Source organism: Chiloscyllium plagiosum, chromosome 24, assembly GCF_004010195.1.
Source record: "Chiloscyllium plagiosum isolate BGI_BamShark_2017 chromosome 24, ASM401019v2, whole genome shotgun sequence".
Taxonomy (NCBI): domain Eukaryota; kingdom Metazoa; phylum Chordata; class Chondrichthyes; order Orectolobiformes; family Hemiscylliidae; genus Chiloscyllium; species Chiloscyllium plagiosum.
The window spans coordinates 23348613-23363821 of NC_057733.1; the positions used below are offsets into that span (position 1 = coordinate 23348613).

The 15209-nt window shown below is 39.0% G+C and overlaps 1 protein-coding gene across 2 annotated transcripts in view; it reads right to left on the reverse strand.

Moving 5' to 3' along the window:
* Nucleotides 1-15209, reverse strand: part of LOC122562082 (phosphoinositide 3-kinase regulatory subunit 6-like) — a 95626-nt gene that overhangs the window by 13935 nt on the left and 66482 nt on the right. For both annotated transcript variants that reach the window (XM_043714585.1, XM_043714584.1), the window contains 5 exons: nucleotides 11403-11862; nucleotides 9877-9979; nucleotides 9291-9413; nucleotides 4405-4515; nucleotides 3744-3834 (listed from right to left, as the gene is read on the reverse strand). In XM_043714585.1, the coding sequence (XP_043570520.1) occupies nucleotides 3744-3834; nucleotides 4405-4515; nucleotides 9291-9413; nucleotides 9877-9979; nucleotides 11403-11862 (888 nt within the window). The remainder of the gene's footprint in view (nucleotides 1-3743; nucleotides 3835-4404; nucleotides 4516-9290; nucleotides 9414-9876; nucleotides 9980-11402; nucleotides 11863-15209) is intronic.

Below are 15209 nucleotides of genomic sequence, written 5' to 3' on the forward strand. Positions count from 1 at the left end.
TTCGTTGTATGGACTTTACTGCATTACTGGATCTACTACATTTTGACACACTGCAACTAATCAAAGTATCTGAATGTTTCAAAATTTTGAGACACTAAAAAGGGAAGCACTTTAGGATGTTTCTGGTAATTGATTTTAAACTGATGTTATGATCCCACTGTACTACTGGACATGCCAGCTCTCAGAATGAAACATGGTTTGAAATATCATTAAAAGTTTAAGTTAATGTGGTGATCAGTTACTGAAACGTAGACACACAAGACTGTAGAATTGCTTTATTGGAAAATAAGACAAAAGACGAAACATTTTTAAAAATTGAGCTATGTATAGAACACAGTTAGAAACATACAGCACAACAAAGTTTCAAACTGTTTTCCAACAATGTTTGTTTCAGAGACTCAAATCCAGAGAAACTACTCCCTGTATATCAGATTTTTAAATTCTATTTAAATGATTCACTCAGTTGCCATCCTGTATACTGTGGAATCTTCTTGCATGATTGTTCACAAAACCAAGCTTAAATATTCTCAGCTTTTATTAATGTGCAGATTTCAAACCAAACTCTCCTGTTTTTGAAGCTGCACAGACTCTATATTTCTTGTTGTAGTGACTGTGGTTACTCTAAAAAGTCCTACACTTCAGCAAGGTGAATAAACTAAACTTGTTTTTTGCCTCCAGTCAGACTTCCTTCAAACTGCCTTCAAAACTGTCAATCATTGGGTTTTCTTAACTAAGCTCAATCTTAGATTATTTTCAATTGAGAAACAAGCTAATGGCCTTCACTATTGGCACTTCCCATTGTAAACCCAAGCATCTTAATCCATTAAAATGCCAGGGGCTCACAGTCACCTGTTCTCTTACACATGCTAGATTAGATCAATGTTCTGCTAGGACTTCTGAAATGGGGGCTTTTTCAAAAGGTTTAACAAAAGAAACTAATACCCATATACCAGTATTTTGGAACCCAATCTCTGAAGCATGATATTAATATAAAAATGCATAATATACACAGAACTTACATCACAACTGACAATAACTTGATAATATTCTCAGGAAATAATTGGTCCTCTGATCAAACTTTATCTATAAAATATCTGGAAAACACAGTGGTTAGCACTGCTGCCTCACAGCGCTAGAGACCCGGGTTCAATTCCCGCCTCAGGCAACTGCCTGTGTGGAGTTTGCACATTCTCCCTGTGTCTGCGTGGGTTTCCTCCGGGTGCTCCAGTTTCCTCCCACAGTTCAAAAATGTGCAGGTTAGGTGAGTGGGCCATGCTAAATTGCCCGTAGTGTTAGATGAAGGGGTAAACGTAGGGGAATAGGTCGGGGTGAATTGCTCTTCGGAGGGTCGGTGTGGACTTGTTGGGCCGAAGGGCCTTTTCCACACTGTAAGTAACCTAATCTAATCTAGTCATATGATTGCCTGTGATTGGTGTTAAGCAGTCAGGCATAATCACCATTGTTCTCTTTCTACCAGTAGATGGCACTTGTCCGCAAGCCAAGTACAAAAGTGGAGAACGCAAATTCATTGGTAATACTGGAACTTCATCTTAATTTACTGCCAGAAAATTGCCAACCTGGTGACATTTTATGACTACTTACTCCATAGAGTCATAGAGATATACAGCACGGAAACAGACGCTTTGGTCAAATTCATCCATGCCAAATACATATCCTACATAAATCTAGTTCCATTTGCCAGCATTTGGGCCATGGATACCTCTCTCTATTTTGTGATCTAGTTTCAATTAATTCACTTCTTTCATTCCTACACTCAGACTTTGAAATCAAGAATAAGATAAAATAAATTACAAAATTCTTAACATTAAATTGCAACTGCATAATATCTGAAATGGGAAACTTGCTTTAATAACAGTTTATAGCTAACCCCAGTGCATATCTACACTACAGTAACTTAACTACAGTAACATTCCCTCCCTCAGGTTTGGAAGTGGGGATGTTTACCAATGAATGCACAATGTTCAGCACCATTCATGACTCCTCAGACACTGAAGCAGTCCACATTCAAATTTAACAAGATCTGGACAATATCCAGGCTTGGGCTGACAAGTGGAAAATAATGTTCATACCACAAATGCTGGGCAATGGCCATTTCAATCAGAGACAATCTAACCACCACTCTTCAACATTCAAATGTGTTACCATTGCTGAATCAATTGATAACCACTATCAATATCCTTAGGATTACCATTAACCAGAAAGTCACCTGGACACCATTTACATACAGTGATCACGAAAGCAGGTCAGAAGCTGGGAATACTGCAGCAAGTAACACACCTGCTGACTCCCTGCTGTGGAAGAATTGACTCCATTCAAAGTCACACTAATGCACAATTTCTCATGAAGAGGTCAGTGCTGCAGCCTGGGCAGCTGTGACATAGCCGGGTGCCCTTCACTGCAGGATGCCATTGATTGGACGCACATGGCCCTGAGAGGGCTGTATCGCAACACTGTAGAATTCATTAACAGGAAGGGCTTTCATCTGCTTCATGTTCGGGTTAACAGTAATCACCGTTACCACTTCCTGGAGATGTGAGCCCACAACCCTGGCAAATGCCATGACCTGTACATTTTGGAGTGCTCTCATGTACCCCAGCTTTTGAGGAATCGGGTATCTTACCTAGTTCCTGCGGGTAGAAGTTGGTCGCCAATGGCTGCCCGCTGCACCTATGGTTCATGACTGCATTGCTTACCCCGGACACAGATCTCGTACCACCAGTGCATCAACCAGGCAGATGGAGCAGACCACAGGGCTGCTAAAGATGTGGTTCCACTACTCGGAGCGATATGGAGGGCCCATCCAGTATAGTCTGATCAGAGGGCATCCCTATCATCCGGGCTCGTGCTCTGCACAATTGGTGCAGGCAATGAGGTGAAGTGCGGGATGCTGAGGAACTGGGCAATGGAAGCAGTCATTGTCTATGACAGAGACCAGACAGAACTTCATTGACACCTGTTTCCAATAGATGACAGCTAACTGCAGTAGATCATCATGGACTGGAAAATATTCATTAGTCATGGTGCTGAAGTCTGGTTTGCATTGCAGAGGTGAACATCAGCCTCTTGGTTTTATTTGTGTTTGTTTTGGTTGACTATAACTAACACTCGTGTTTGGAAAAGTCTTAATGCTTCCAGGTGTGTGATATTCCCCTAGTGGACAGTGACAAGCTGCGTGTTTAGTGTGCAGTGGGGCCAGAGTAATGGTAACCTACTGAGGATGTTTAAATGTGGAGGAATGTAGGTAAGGACAGGTAAACAGTGAAGAATGGTAGTTAAACAGTGACGAGAGCGAGAGAATGGTGATTGTGTGAGGGAGTGCTAGCCATTTGCTGTGGTCAGTATGGCTTTGTTGCTGCTGTGCCATGGCATTGCTGGTGAGGGACAATGCTAGATTACCCATTCTTGTCCGGGTGCACAGCCATCTTTCAAAGATGGTGCAGGTACAAGGGGTGGCAGTCTTTTGGTGGATATCTGCCGAGTAGTGAGCTTTTCTGGGAATGGGGTACAGTGAGATGGGACCGGTATTGGACAGGAGGGAAGCCACGGGTCAGGGAAGGTAGTAAATGAGGAGAGTTTAGTAAGACACAGCAGGAAAACCTGTTAAGGCCTTGAGGCAGAGATCCCGCCAGAAATCTCCATGCACCTTAGACTTAGTCAAAAACACATAACATTCGGCCCAAAATTGTGATTGGATGCTGTATATTTTCTCATACATAACTGACCTTTGCTGTACTTTAATTCCGGAAGCTCTGCATCAAGCTGAATGAGAAAAACATCATCCACGCATTCAATGGTTTTGTCTATAAAAGTAAACTGTGACACAGAATGAGATTTAAATTCAAGCATAAGCAAAAAAAAATTCACTGAGTTTTTCCAGTTCAGTCCTTGACTAAAACTAAACAAAAAATCAATGAAATTCAGTGGTGCATTCTGAACCACTACTTTATAAATGAAGGAACAGTTCGCGCAGTTAAGTCAACTTCCTTCCTATTCAACACTTAAAAGAAAGTTCTACTCAAATTGGCATTCTGTTCAGAAGAGGTTTGTGCCTGCAGCTAGCGGAATGGAAGGGTGATGTAATCTGACATTGAATCTTTGCTGCCAGCCACAACTGCAGTCAACCACTTGTGGACTCTTCACTATTACAGGGCAAGATGTCTCACAAACTCAGACATCAGGCAAATTTAACTAGGGGCAAAACCTGGCCTGCACTCAAATCTAGATTACCACTCTACAAAATGTAACTGTGCGTGAGGAAATACTACTTCAAATATTTTTATAATTGTGCATCCAGACAGGATAAATTTTGGCCATTGTAACAGAAATATGGTTATCCCAATTGGTATCTAATGTTTTAGTTACAATTGAGATGAAAATACTCACCATTACACTGTAGATTTGAAAGCAAACAGGCTGATATCCCATTCGTACATAGTACGAGGTAACATCCAAAATAAATGGGTCTGCATTGGGCTGTTGTCTGGATGGTGGTGACTGTGAGAAACATTTAAATCTGTTAGTCTATCAAATAGCTGGAAATGGAAAAGATCTTTATTAGGTTATTTTTCAACAGATTAATACTTAAGGTAAACGCTAATATTAGGGTTTTGGGTTGTTTTCGTATTGTTGTTAACCTTCTTCAAACATCATTTGTATTAGATTGTTACTTTCCTCCACGCCAGAGTTTTACTCTTATTTGTGAGCTGTTTTCACTGCCACAAAGTTAACTATATGACGACAGATTGTAATTGTTCATTGGCTAACAAGCTAATGGTTTCAATTACCACTTCTTCTGAAAGATGGGCTCTATCTTTTTCTGCAGCTGTATAGAAATTCCTACGACTGTTTTATATACTACAAAAACACATCTAACTAAACCTGACTGAACACACAAAATAAGAGGACCTTGATAACAAAAGGGATTGAAATAATACCACATATTAGGGAGTCAATGTTAATATATTCACGTTAAATTCCTTTGTCTGTCGTTTTAACATCTTGTATTAACACATTGTTAAAATGGTCTATACCTTTATTAGAATAATGAACAAAGAAATTCAGTGAGAAAGCCTCAATACTGAAGAATAATGTTATACACTGTGATTTCAACCACTGAGAACCTATTCCCTTAAATAGTGAAGTCCAGGAGAATGATTTTTATGTTCAGTATTAGTTTTGTCTATGATGCCTGATTAAAATATAAGTCAAATTATACTGAAAATGCACTCACAGGTATTACCTGCAATAGATTGTGTGCAAGAAATGCAAACTTTTCCAAATGAGTGCAGTCCCATAAAATGATCCCTCCTTTCCGCTCAATTTCATTCTTAAAGTCTTGACATACATTTTAGATTAGAGATTATATTACAATGGCATTGTAGTGGTCTTTACTTTTAAAGCTACTTATGTATTGCTTCCCTCTATTTGGTTATGTGTATGTTTATATTCACTTGCTTTGCATTCTTTTCATTTCCACAACTCTTTGCTGAGAGTTAAGGTTCTACTCTTGATTAAAAACAGTAACTGAATACCCAGTTCTCGCCTGCCATTTCCCAACCATGCAGGGGTCATTGTCAATCAACACACATTCAAAATCCATCACTTTATTTTGAATCACTGAATAACCAGACTAAATAATTTCATATTAACTTAAAATCACAAAATGTACTTTCACCAGATCTGTTCTTCCCTAGACACTTTGTCAACACAGCATTTTTTATACTGTCATGACCACATATTGGAGCCCTAAATTAATGTGGGCATTTTTAACTTGTAATTCCAAAACATATTTTCTAAAAAGAGAGCTGATACAGTCAAATATGATTGTGGATGCAAATTAAGTGGCTCTCTCGAGATAGAGATGCACAGAATTTGAAAAGAACTTGAAGCAACAGCCCTTCAAAAAGGGGAAGGGGCCAGTCTAAGCAGACTGGATTGTGATCTCTTTTCATTAAAAAGATAATAAGGGGGTAATGAGCCCTGTTAATAGCAAGTGATCTCTTGTAGATTGGGTCCCAAAACTGCAGCACATTCTGTGTTTTCCTTTAAATAATACACTAGGTTGGGGGTTGAAAAGTCAATTTCAACTCTACTAGAGAGAGTGCTATTGAGCCTGAATACTCTCATGCGTGCCAGCCTGGATTTGAACATTGCTACAAGGGTTAGAGCCAAACAACTTTTGCTTCATCACCACTGTGTTACAGGTAAAGACATCCCTCACTCAGGGTTCTGCAAGTTGGTTAAAAAGGGAATCATAACTATAGAATCTTCACCAAATAGCAAAAATCATGATACTGACTGTTCAACTATCAATGTCAACTGCTGCAATATGTTCAACCTTTTTTTTGCATTTTCACATTTGTATTTCTGCTTTTATTTAAAAAAAACTTATCTTTTTGGATCACCTCTGTTTAATGATCTTTGTGTATATGTGTGTATATTTTGTTAATTCAGGAAAGCTTGGTTACATTGGCCCCTTTTAAACCACAACTTCATCTGGAACTTGGTGAAAGGTGTCCACAAGAGAAGTGAACTTTTAAAAAATAACCTTGTTACAACAGCAAAGGGTGGGGGATCAGGTGACTGATTCACGGTAGTTAAAGTACCAATACTCCCTGGAATCATAAAGACATCCTAAAACAAAATGTGCTAATTGCATGACTGCAAATGAATTATTATGTCTAACTATAGGCAATATTTTGCTGTGAACTTGTGGATGGAGCTGCCCTCACATCTTGCTTTTAGACTAAATCGGTGCTTTGCATGCCCAGATCCATAGGCACCCAGTTTTAATAGGCTGTCCCATTACCACAGCAGTTTACTCCAGTACAGGTCCACCTTTGGTAGAGTCTTGTTCCAGAATTTCAGGCAGAAAGAGAAACACAACATGACTTGATAGTTAGCATAGAACAGAACAGAAATTTGTTGTCACTTGTATTTTACAAAAAAGTACAGTGAGGTGCTTAAGTCACCACATTCTAGCACCATTTTAGCTACAGAAATTAATATATTTTTTTAAATTAGAATTGTTTAATTCACGGTTCATTGGTTCCCAAGGTCATGGAAAAGACAGGAACCAGGTTCCCCACCACTGCAGAAAAGTCAACATCGAAACAACTGAATCTCAGACCATTGGAATCCCGGTTGGAACACCATGCCGCTGAAGATACTGCAGAAGCAACCTCAAGGACCCATCACATTGCAGAAGCAGACCATCGTTCCAGGCTGTTGGAATCCCTGGCTGGAAGACACGAAAAAGCCTCCTCAAGAAATCCTGGGCCAGATCCACCATGTCACAGAAGCAGACCACCACTCTATTGAACGCAGGAGGACATGGCTGCAATGGCCATGAGGAACAGACCACACCACCTTGTCCGCTGCAGCAGCCTCCTGAAACATCCTTCCTCCTCCTCCAGCTGGCTACAACATCACCACCACCACCACTACCAGGACTCGGACCCAAAATACTGCCACCAAGAGTTTCACTTTGCACCATTGCTCTTCACCAGGCATTCACCAGAAGGTCAGCAGAATCAATCACTTAAAGAATAAAGGAAGGAAGAAATTGAAAAGAAAAGCAAACAGAGCAGACAAGCCTTAAGCTGAGGAGCCCAGATGCTGTTTAATCCACTACCAGCATCTTGATAGCCTGCTGATGTAGAAAATGCAAGCAATGCAAACTTTGAACAGTATCTTAAATGCTATGAATGAAAGTAGTTGTAATTAACTGCGGATGAACAGATCTGGTGAAATACAATTTCTTTTGGCATGGTAGCTCAATGCAAGCTTACCTTAGTGATAAATTAACAGAAGAGCTATTTCATGATAACAGGCTAAGATGTTTATCAATGAAAATTGTAGTATGGTTTAATTCTATAGTAGTTTACATTACATTAGTACATTAGGAACCAGTGATACATGAAAATGATAAACCAGTTTTAAATTACTATGAGCTAGAAATCACTTTCAACAATAATTAGCAAATGAATGGTTTACACAATTGCCTTAATGACTTTCTTTGCTCATTTCGCAGCTTATGTTAATCTGTTGTTTGAAAAGTATTAACAATATTACTTTATATTTTCCTCACTTAATTCACTGCAATCAGTGTATTGTAATATAATTAATTTAGAATTCAGTTTGCTGCTTTTAGAATGGAGTACAAGAGCAGACTCCACATTTCGATGATATTTCAGAGGCTCCAGAGTCTATTTCCATAATAGGGGAAAATAATGGCCCAGATATTCCAATAGGCAAAGGGTCATTAGGCAGCATGAAGAAGGTGATTGCCTAGTGGCATTATCACTGGACTACTAATCCAGAGTTCCAGATAGTGTTCTCGGGACCTGGGGTGAAATCCCGCCACAGCAGAGGGTGGAATTTGAATTGAAAAAAAACATTTGAATTAAGAGTCTAATGATAGCCATGAATCCATTGTCGATTCTCAGAAAAAACCCATCTGACATTCTTTTTACTACAATCATTTCTGTTATACAGCACATAAGCAAGCTACCTCATAAGGATGCAATCGGAAATGGCCTTACCGTTCTAGCTAGTTCAGGTATCATATCTCGCAGGCTGTTGTTAATGGGCGGCACGGTGGCACAGTGGTTAGCACTGCTGCCGCACAGCGCCTGAGACCCGGGTTCACTTCCCGCCTCAGGCGGCTGACTGTGTGGAGTTTGCACGTTCTCCCCGTGTCTGCGTGGGTTTCCTCCGGGTGCTCCGGTTTCCTCCCACAGTCCAAAGATGTGCAGGGTCAGGTGAATTGGCCATGCTAAATTGCCCGTCGTGTTAGGTAAGGGGTAAATGTAGGGGTATGGGTGGGTTTCGCTTCGGCGGGTCGGTGTGGACTTGTTGGGCCGAAGGGCCTGTTTCCACACTGTAATGTAATGTAATCTAATCTAATCTAATCTAATCATCTAGTTCACTAATGTTCTTACCTGGTCTGGCCGACCTGTGACTTCAGACCCACAACAATGAGGTTGACTCTTAACTGCCCTCTGAGTAATTAGGGATTGGCAATAAATGCTGCCTAGCCAGCAACACCCTCAATCCATTGATTAATAAAGGAAAAAAAAATCACTGCTCCTATACATGAGCAGAGTTGAGTCATTAACAGTGGTTAATGCCTAATTCCTAAACACATTAAATACCCAAAAATTATAGAATTAACATGTATCCTGTGACATTCTTTTTACTACAATCATTTCTGTTATACAGCACATAAGCAAGCTACCTCATAAGGATGCAATCGGAAATGGCCTTACCGTTCTAGCTAGTTCAGGTATCATATCTCGCAGGCTGTTGATATTGCTGTTATACCACGGGTCTATGCCACCCAAATACCTGGACATTTCACAAGAAAAGTCACTGCGCAATAACGGGATGACCTAAAAACAAAGTATTCAAAAATGTGTTCACTATCTGCAGATGCTGATAGAATTTATACTTTTTAAACAGTCGTTAAAAGTAACTCTGGTTCTGGAGTAATTGTTTTCAATACATTTCACATTAGCTACTTCAAGTCTGCAGCAATATCTCTTCAATGATTTTAGAATATTAAGAGGTTTAATTTCACAGTCAAGCAGAGAATATAATCCTTACACTACTAAGCAAAACATTTTAACACCAACATTGCAAGGTTTTGATTGACAAGTCAATTATATAGCATGTCAAATATCTCAAAGGGCTTCAATACAACTATTTTGCAACCTATTCTGATTTGTTCAAAAAGTTAATTGTATGAGCCATGTAGTCAGCAGAGACAAGGCAGATCTGCTACATAAAAAATAAAATTAATATCCCACAGAGTCAACTGCAAAAAGGACTATTTGAAATACAGCTTAGACACACCTTGCTGGCAGATACCGGGGTCTGCTCCTCATTTGTAACTGGGATGTAGTAGAACTGCAGGTTTAGTTTTGAGGTCAGAATACATCTTCTTGTTTCTCTTTTCCTAAGTAATAGAATTGAAGTAAAAATACTTTTGTCATTATTTTTAAGCTTATGATTGCAGTTTAGACTGCAGCTCTACTAATGTTTTTATTTAAAATATATTTCTGTTACTTTGAGAAAACTTTCAAACAATTATTCATCAGCCCCAGATCATGAAACTATACAAACTTTGGTTCAGAAACAGAAACTAAAGAGGAAACTGCTGAATTTCTAATACATTTCCATAAAAGAATATGAACACAATCAAAGTTGAAGTTTCATTTGAAATTTTTAAAGTATCAAGATGCCTTTAGGAAAGGAAACTCTATGATATCATTATAAAGTTGGTTTTAACAGTAACAATATTAAATGGGAAAAGTAACAAATCATAGTCACATTTTTGAGTCACAGCATAATCAGGACTGCTTGTAGCAGACCTACCTGTAGGTATAATTTAAGATGACAAGCTCTTGCAGCATATTGGTAGTGCTCCTACCTCTGGGTTAGAGGACCTGGGTTCAAGTCCTACATACATCAGAGGTGCGTCATAACATGTCTGAACAGAGTTAAAAATCACACCACACCAGGTTATAGTCTAACAGGTTTATTTGGAAGCATTAACTTTTGAAGCGCTGCTCCTTCATCAAGTGGTTGTGAAGGAGTAGTGCTTCTAATTAAACCTGTTGGACTTTAACCTGGTGTTGTGTAATTTTTAACTTTGTACAGCCCAGTCCAACACCGGCATTTCCAAATCATGTCTGAACAGGTTGACTGACAGTATCCAGATCCAAACACTAGTTTATTTCTGGTTCTACTGAACTAGCACTTTGAAATTCTGAGTATATTGCAATTTCACACTGGATTAAATTATACCTACAAGTAGGTCTGCTACAGGCAGACACAATGGACTTAAAATAATATGTCTTAGCTGAGGTGATACCCACAGGGGCTTACTTCACTAGGCTTAACTTAACTTTAGTGACCCTACGCTATGAAAGGGTGAAGCTTACAAAAGAAAAAAACAAAATCATAATTATTTCCATTTTCAAAGACTTCACATAGACTCAGTGCACATGCGTGGACATCAGTAAAATTACAAACAAGCTGACCTGTGATGCTCACTACTGTTAAACAGTCCACTCACATTCGTTGTCAACTGTATCAAGTAAAGGGTATCATCACAAGATTAAAGAACACAAACTAGCTTAATGCAACAGGTCACAGAAAAAATGCAGAGGTTAAAACACCTGTCTGTCTAAGAAGGAGAAGCAGTAATGACCAGCTTATAAAGTGACACCCTACTCTTTTGTAAATCATGAAAATTCAACAGGAAAATATAGAGGAGAATCAAACCAGATGCAGTATTAGATGTCATCAATGAAGGGGAACTTTTCTTATTTTGAAAATTGTTTATCTAAATTCTGAATAAGTATTAAATAAAATACCTGATAGAAAGAACGGCCTTTGCCAATCGTCCCAAAATGCAATCATTCCCAAGTACTACGACACGCGCAGTGTGAGGCTTCTGTTGTTTGAAGTTGAACAGCATTGTATTGCAACCAAACTTACGCTGAAGTTGCACAGTACCTCCTGTTGCAGAGGTATCATAAACATCTGAAAGGTTCAGTGTGTTTTCGGAATCATAGCTTTTCTTCTTTATGCAGGCTTTTCTGACAAACTTGGTCTGCTCTTTCTCACTGGGCCCTGCAGCTGGCATGTCATTTGCAAGAGGGAGATCCCCACAATCTTTGACAATACCACTGTCATTTGACAGAACTGATAATCTTGTTTGCTCAATGTTAAGACTGTCTATTGTTTCGCTCAGTTCACAATTGTCAGAATCACTATTCAAGTAGTCCTGGCTACTGCCACATCGACTTTTAACAAATTGCACCAGTTCTTTCCCTGGGGGAAAAAAAAACAACTTGAGCCAGAGGCAAAACATGGTGGGCAAAATGCATGATATGCAACATACATGACCAACATATACATTAATATGTATATGAAATGGCAAAATGGCTCACAGACAAGATACAAACATTATGAGGACAGATTCTTGTAAGTTCTCACACAAATTAATTTCTTGTTTCCTGGGAACAAGTCAAAGCTGGGCCAACTATAATTGGTTTATGAACAAATTTCCCACAGCTTAATCAAATCCATCTTATGAAGTTCAGCTCAATATTTGAATTTCTATAGACAAAAAGGATGCCATGTTTTGTTTTGGTGAGTTGAGATATTGTGTTATAGGTTATCTTTATTAACTCACTCACCATCTTGCTATATTTATTCATTCATATCCTTTTACTAACCCGTTATTTACTATAACTCGGTTTCATTCATTCATAAAATCACGGTTTCATACTATATTTAACTAACATAAGATAGGCCAAATTTAAAACAACTCTTTTTAATCAAAACATGCCTTTCAAACCCATTACTGCATTTTCACACCTTATTGGCCCTCGCTACAAGCAGTGTCTTCCTCTGAATAGGTGCAGCATACAGAACAATGCCATCCCAATGAAGTCGCCACAAAACATAATGTTAATCAGCCCTTACCAACCACCTCTTGGGCCTGAATAGATTTCCAATTAGTAAGTACCTATCAAATACCTTTAAATTGGGCCATTATCCCTTTAAGAAACTAACTGACAAAATGGCGCTTCCGTGGAATTGCATGAATGAATGAAACTCATACCGGCAAATAGTAAACAAATCTCACAACCCAGCTGCAGTAGTCAGTTTAATATACTTTATTCTTTTATTAAGAACAGGTACAATTTTTAAAGTTATGTAGAGCATATTGGCCTAGTATTTTTACTAAAATTTACTAACTTAAAAGACAAAAGGACAAACACCTCTTAATTATGCAAGCAGACTGGACAGACACTTTTAATCACATCAGGAGTAGCAGCCAGCATTGGATTTATTTTAACCCATCTCCTGTCTCCCAAGACAGCAGCCCTTCAAACCTTTGTGTACGAGATATAAAAGTGTAACACCATAGTATTGGAATTTTAATATTTGTAAGAACTGTGTATAAAGGGGTTCTTGTAAAAGGCGATTTCTGCCATTCACTGATTTTGGTCATCAAGTTATGGGAGCGTGTACAAATAATGACCGAAATTAGTGAATGGAGAAAATAGCCTCTCTTATTCAGCAATTATAGCACAAGTTCGAGGCTGCAATAGAATCCCGGAATACAGTTCTTACTGGAGCCCCTTTGTACACAGTTCTTACATATATTAAAATCCATTACTATTGAGTTACATTGTTTTATCTCCAATACCCAAAGGTTTGAAGGGGTTCTTTTCACAAAGTGTTCCATAAAGGATAGACGGCTTTTGTGAAACATTAGTGCTGCTATTGTATATGGACTGAAAGATGCTGAATGCTAACATGCTGATGTAGTAACTTCAATGTACATTATGTTCATGCCATAAACATGCAAGGCCGAATTAAACAACACTAGTCCCATAAGAATTATGTTCAGAAGTCTGTAGATTACTTCCAGGTAATACAGATCCCTTTGCTCCTGATGAAGACAGACTGGAGTGTGGAGTCTCACATCCTCAAATTCACTCATTTGGATGGCTCTAGGGCCATATTTGGTACATGAACAAGAGAAAAGTTTTCTATGAACCTACCAAAGCAGAGTACAGTGACCCAAGTTTGAGTCATGTAAACTTGGCAGAGATCCAAAGCTGGCAATAATGACAACAACTTGCCATGATGTCAGGTCACTAATTTTCAGGTCACTTCCATCAAGCCTATATCCCAAGACAGATTACTACACTGTGCTTTTCCAACTCTACCTACAAATGACAGTTAGCACAGATTAGGTACAACTTTAAGCCGAAGGAACATGACATCAAGGCATCAAAACCTATAATGCCAAAGATCAAGACATTTACTGGTATCCAATTTGAGAAATATAAACTTTTCTACAGGTCTTGCTGCCTTATTCTCAATTACTTCTGGGGGTCAGGTTTAGACAGTGGATTTGGATCGACTCAGGCTTGGAGGGCCGAAGGGCCTGTTGGTGGGCTGTAAATTTTCTTTTTTCTCTTTGTTTTGCTATATTACTCAGATTTAAAGCAAAATTTAAAATGCCAAACTAGCAATTGAGAAAATTCAGTTCATTATCTTTTGTATGCATTCAGAAATAATTCCTTAATTAGAATATCAAATCCAAGACTCCAGAATTAGGAGGCAAATTGAATATTGACAAGCTACTTCAGTTAGCCTGAAAATCAGAGTACCTCAGACTCATCAACCTTTTCTCATGCAGTTATGCCCAATAGAAGAAAACTAAAAGTGGTCACTTGACTTGTTATGTGAGAGAATGATGACTGGTTTGCAAAGAACAAAATGGGAAAAATATTTATTTTATGATGATGACGATGAATATTTTGATCAAAATGTCTTTACACAAGAATTCATCCAGCCAATCTTTAGGCAATAAAAATAATACTTTATAGGGCTATATTTGGTACACGAACAAAAGAGAAGTCTTCCATGAACCTTGCAAAGCAGAATAATAAATAATAATTTACTTAATTGAGCTGCAGAGTGGGCTATTAACCTGCTATTAACCATGTCCCACAAGATCCATGCCCAATGTGTTGCTACGAGACTCTGCAATACACTGCAGCAGTTGAGATACAGACCTATCACAGTGATTTAGAGCAGTTCGGATAGATGGTAAAATTTAACAGCAGAATAGCTAAAGCCAAACTGCCTTTGGCAAGCACTGTAAAACAGTTTGGGAGTGAAGAGTCATAGAGTCATAGAGATGTACAGCATGGAAACAGACCCTTCGGTCCAACCCGTCCATGCCGACCAGATATCCCAACCCAATCTAGTCCCACCTGCCAGCACCTGGCCCATATCCCTCCAAACCCTTCCTATTCATATACCCATCCAAATACCTCTTAAATCTTCCAATTGTACCAGCCTCCACCTCTTCCTCTGGCAACTCATTCCATACATGTACCACTCTCTGCGTGAAAACGTTGCCTCTTAGGTCTGTTTTATATCTTTCCCCTCTCACCCTAAACCTATGCCCTCTAGTTCTGGACTCCACGACCCCAGGGTAAAAACTTTGCCTATTTATCCTATCCATGCCCCTCATAATTTTGTAAACCTCTATAAGGTCACCCCTCAGCCTCCGATGCTCCAGGGAAAACAGCCCAGCCTGTTCAGCCTCTCCCTGTAGCTCAAATCCTCCAACCCTGGCAACATCCTTG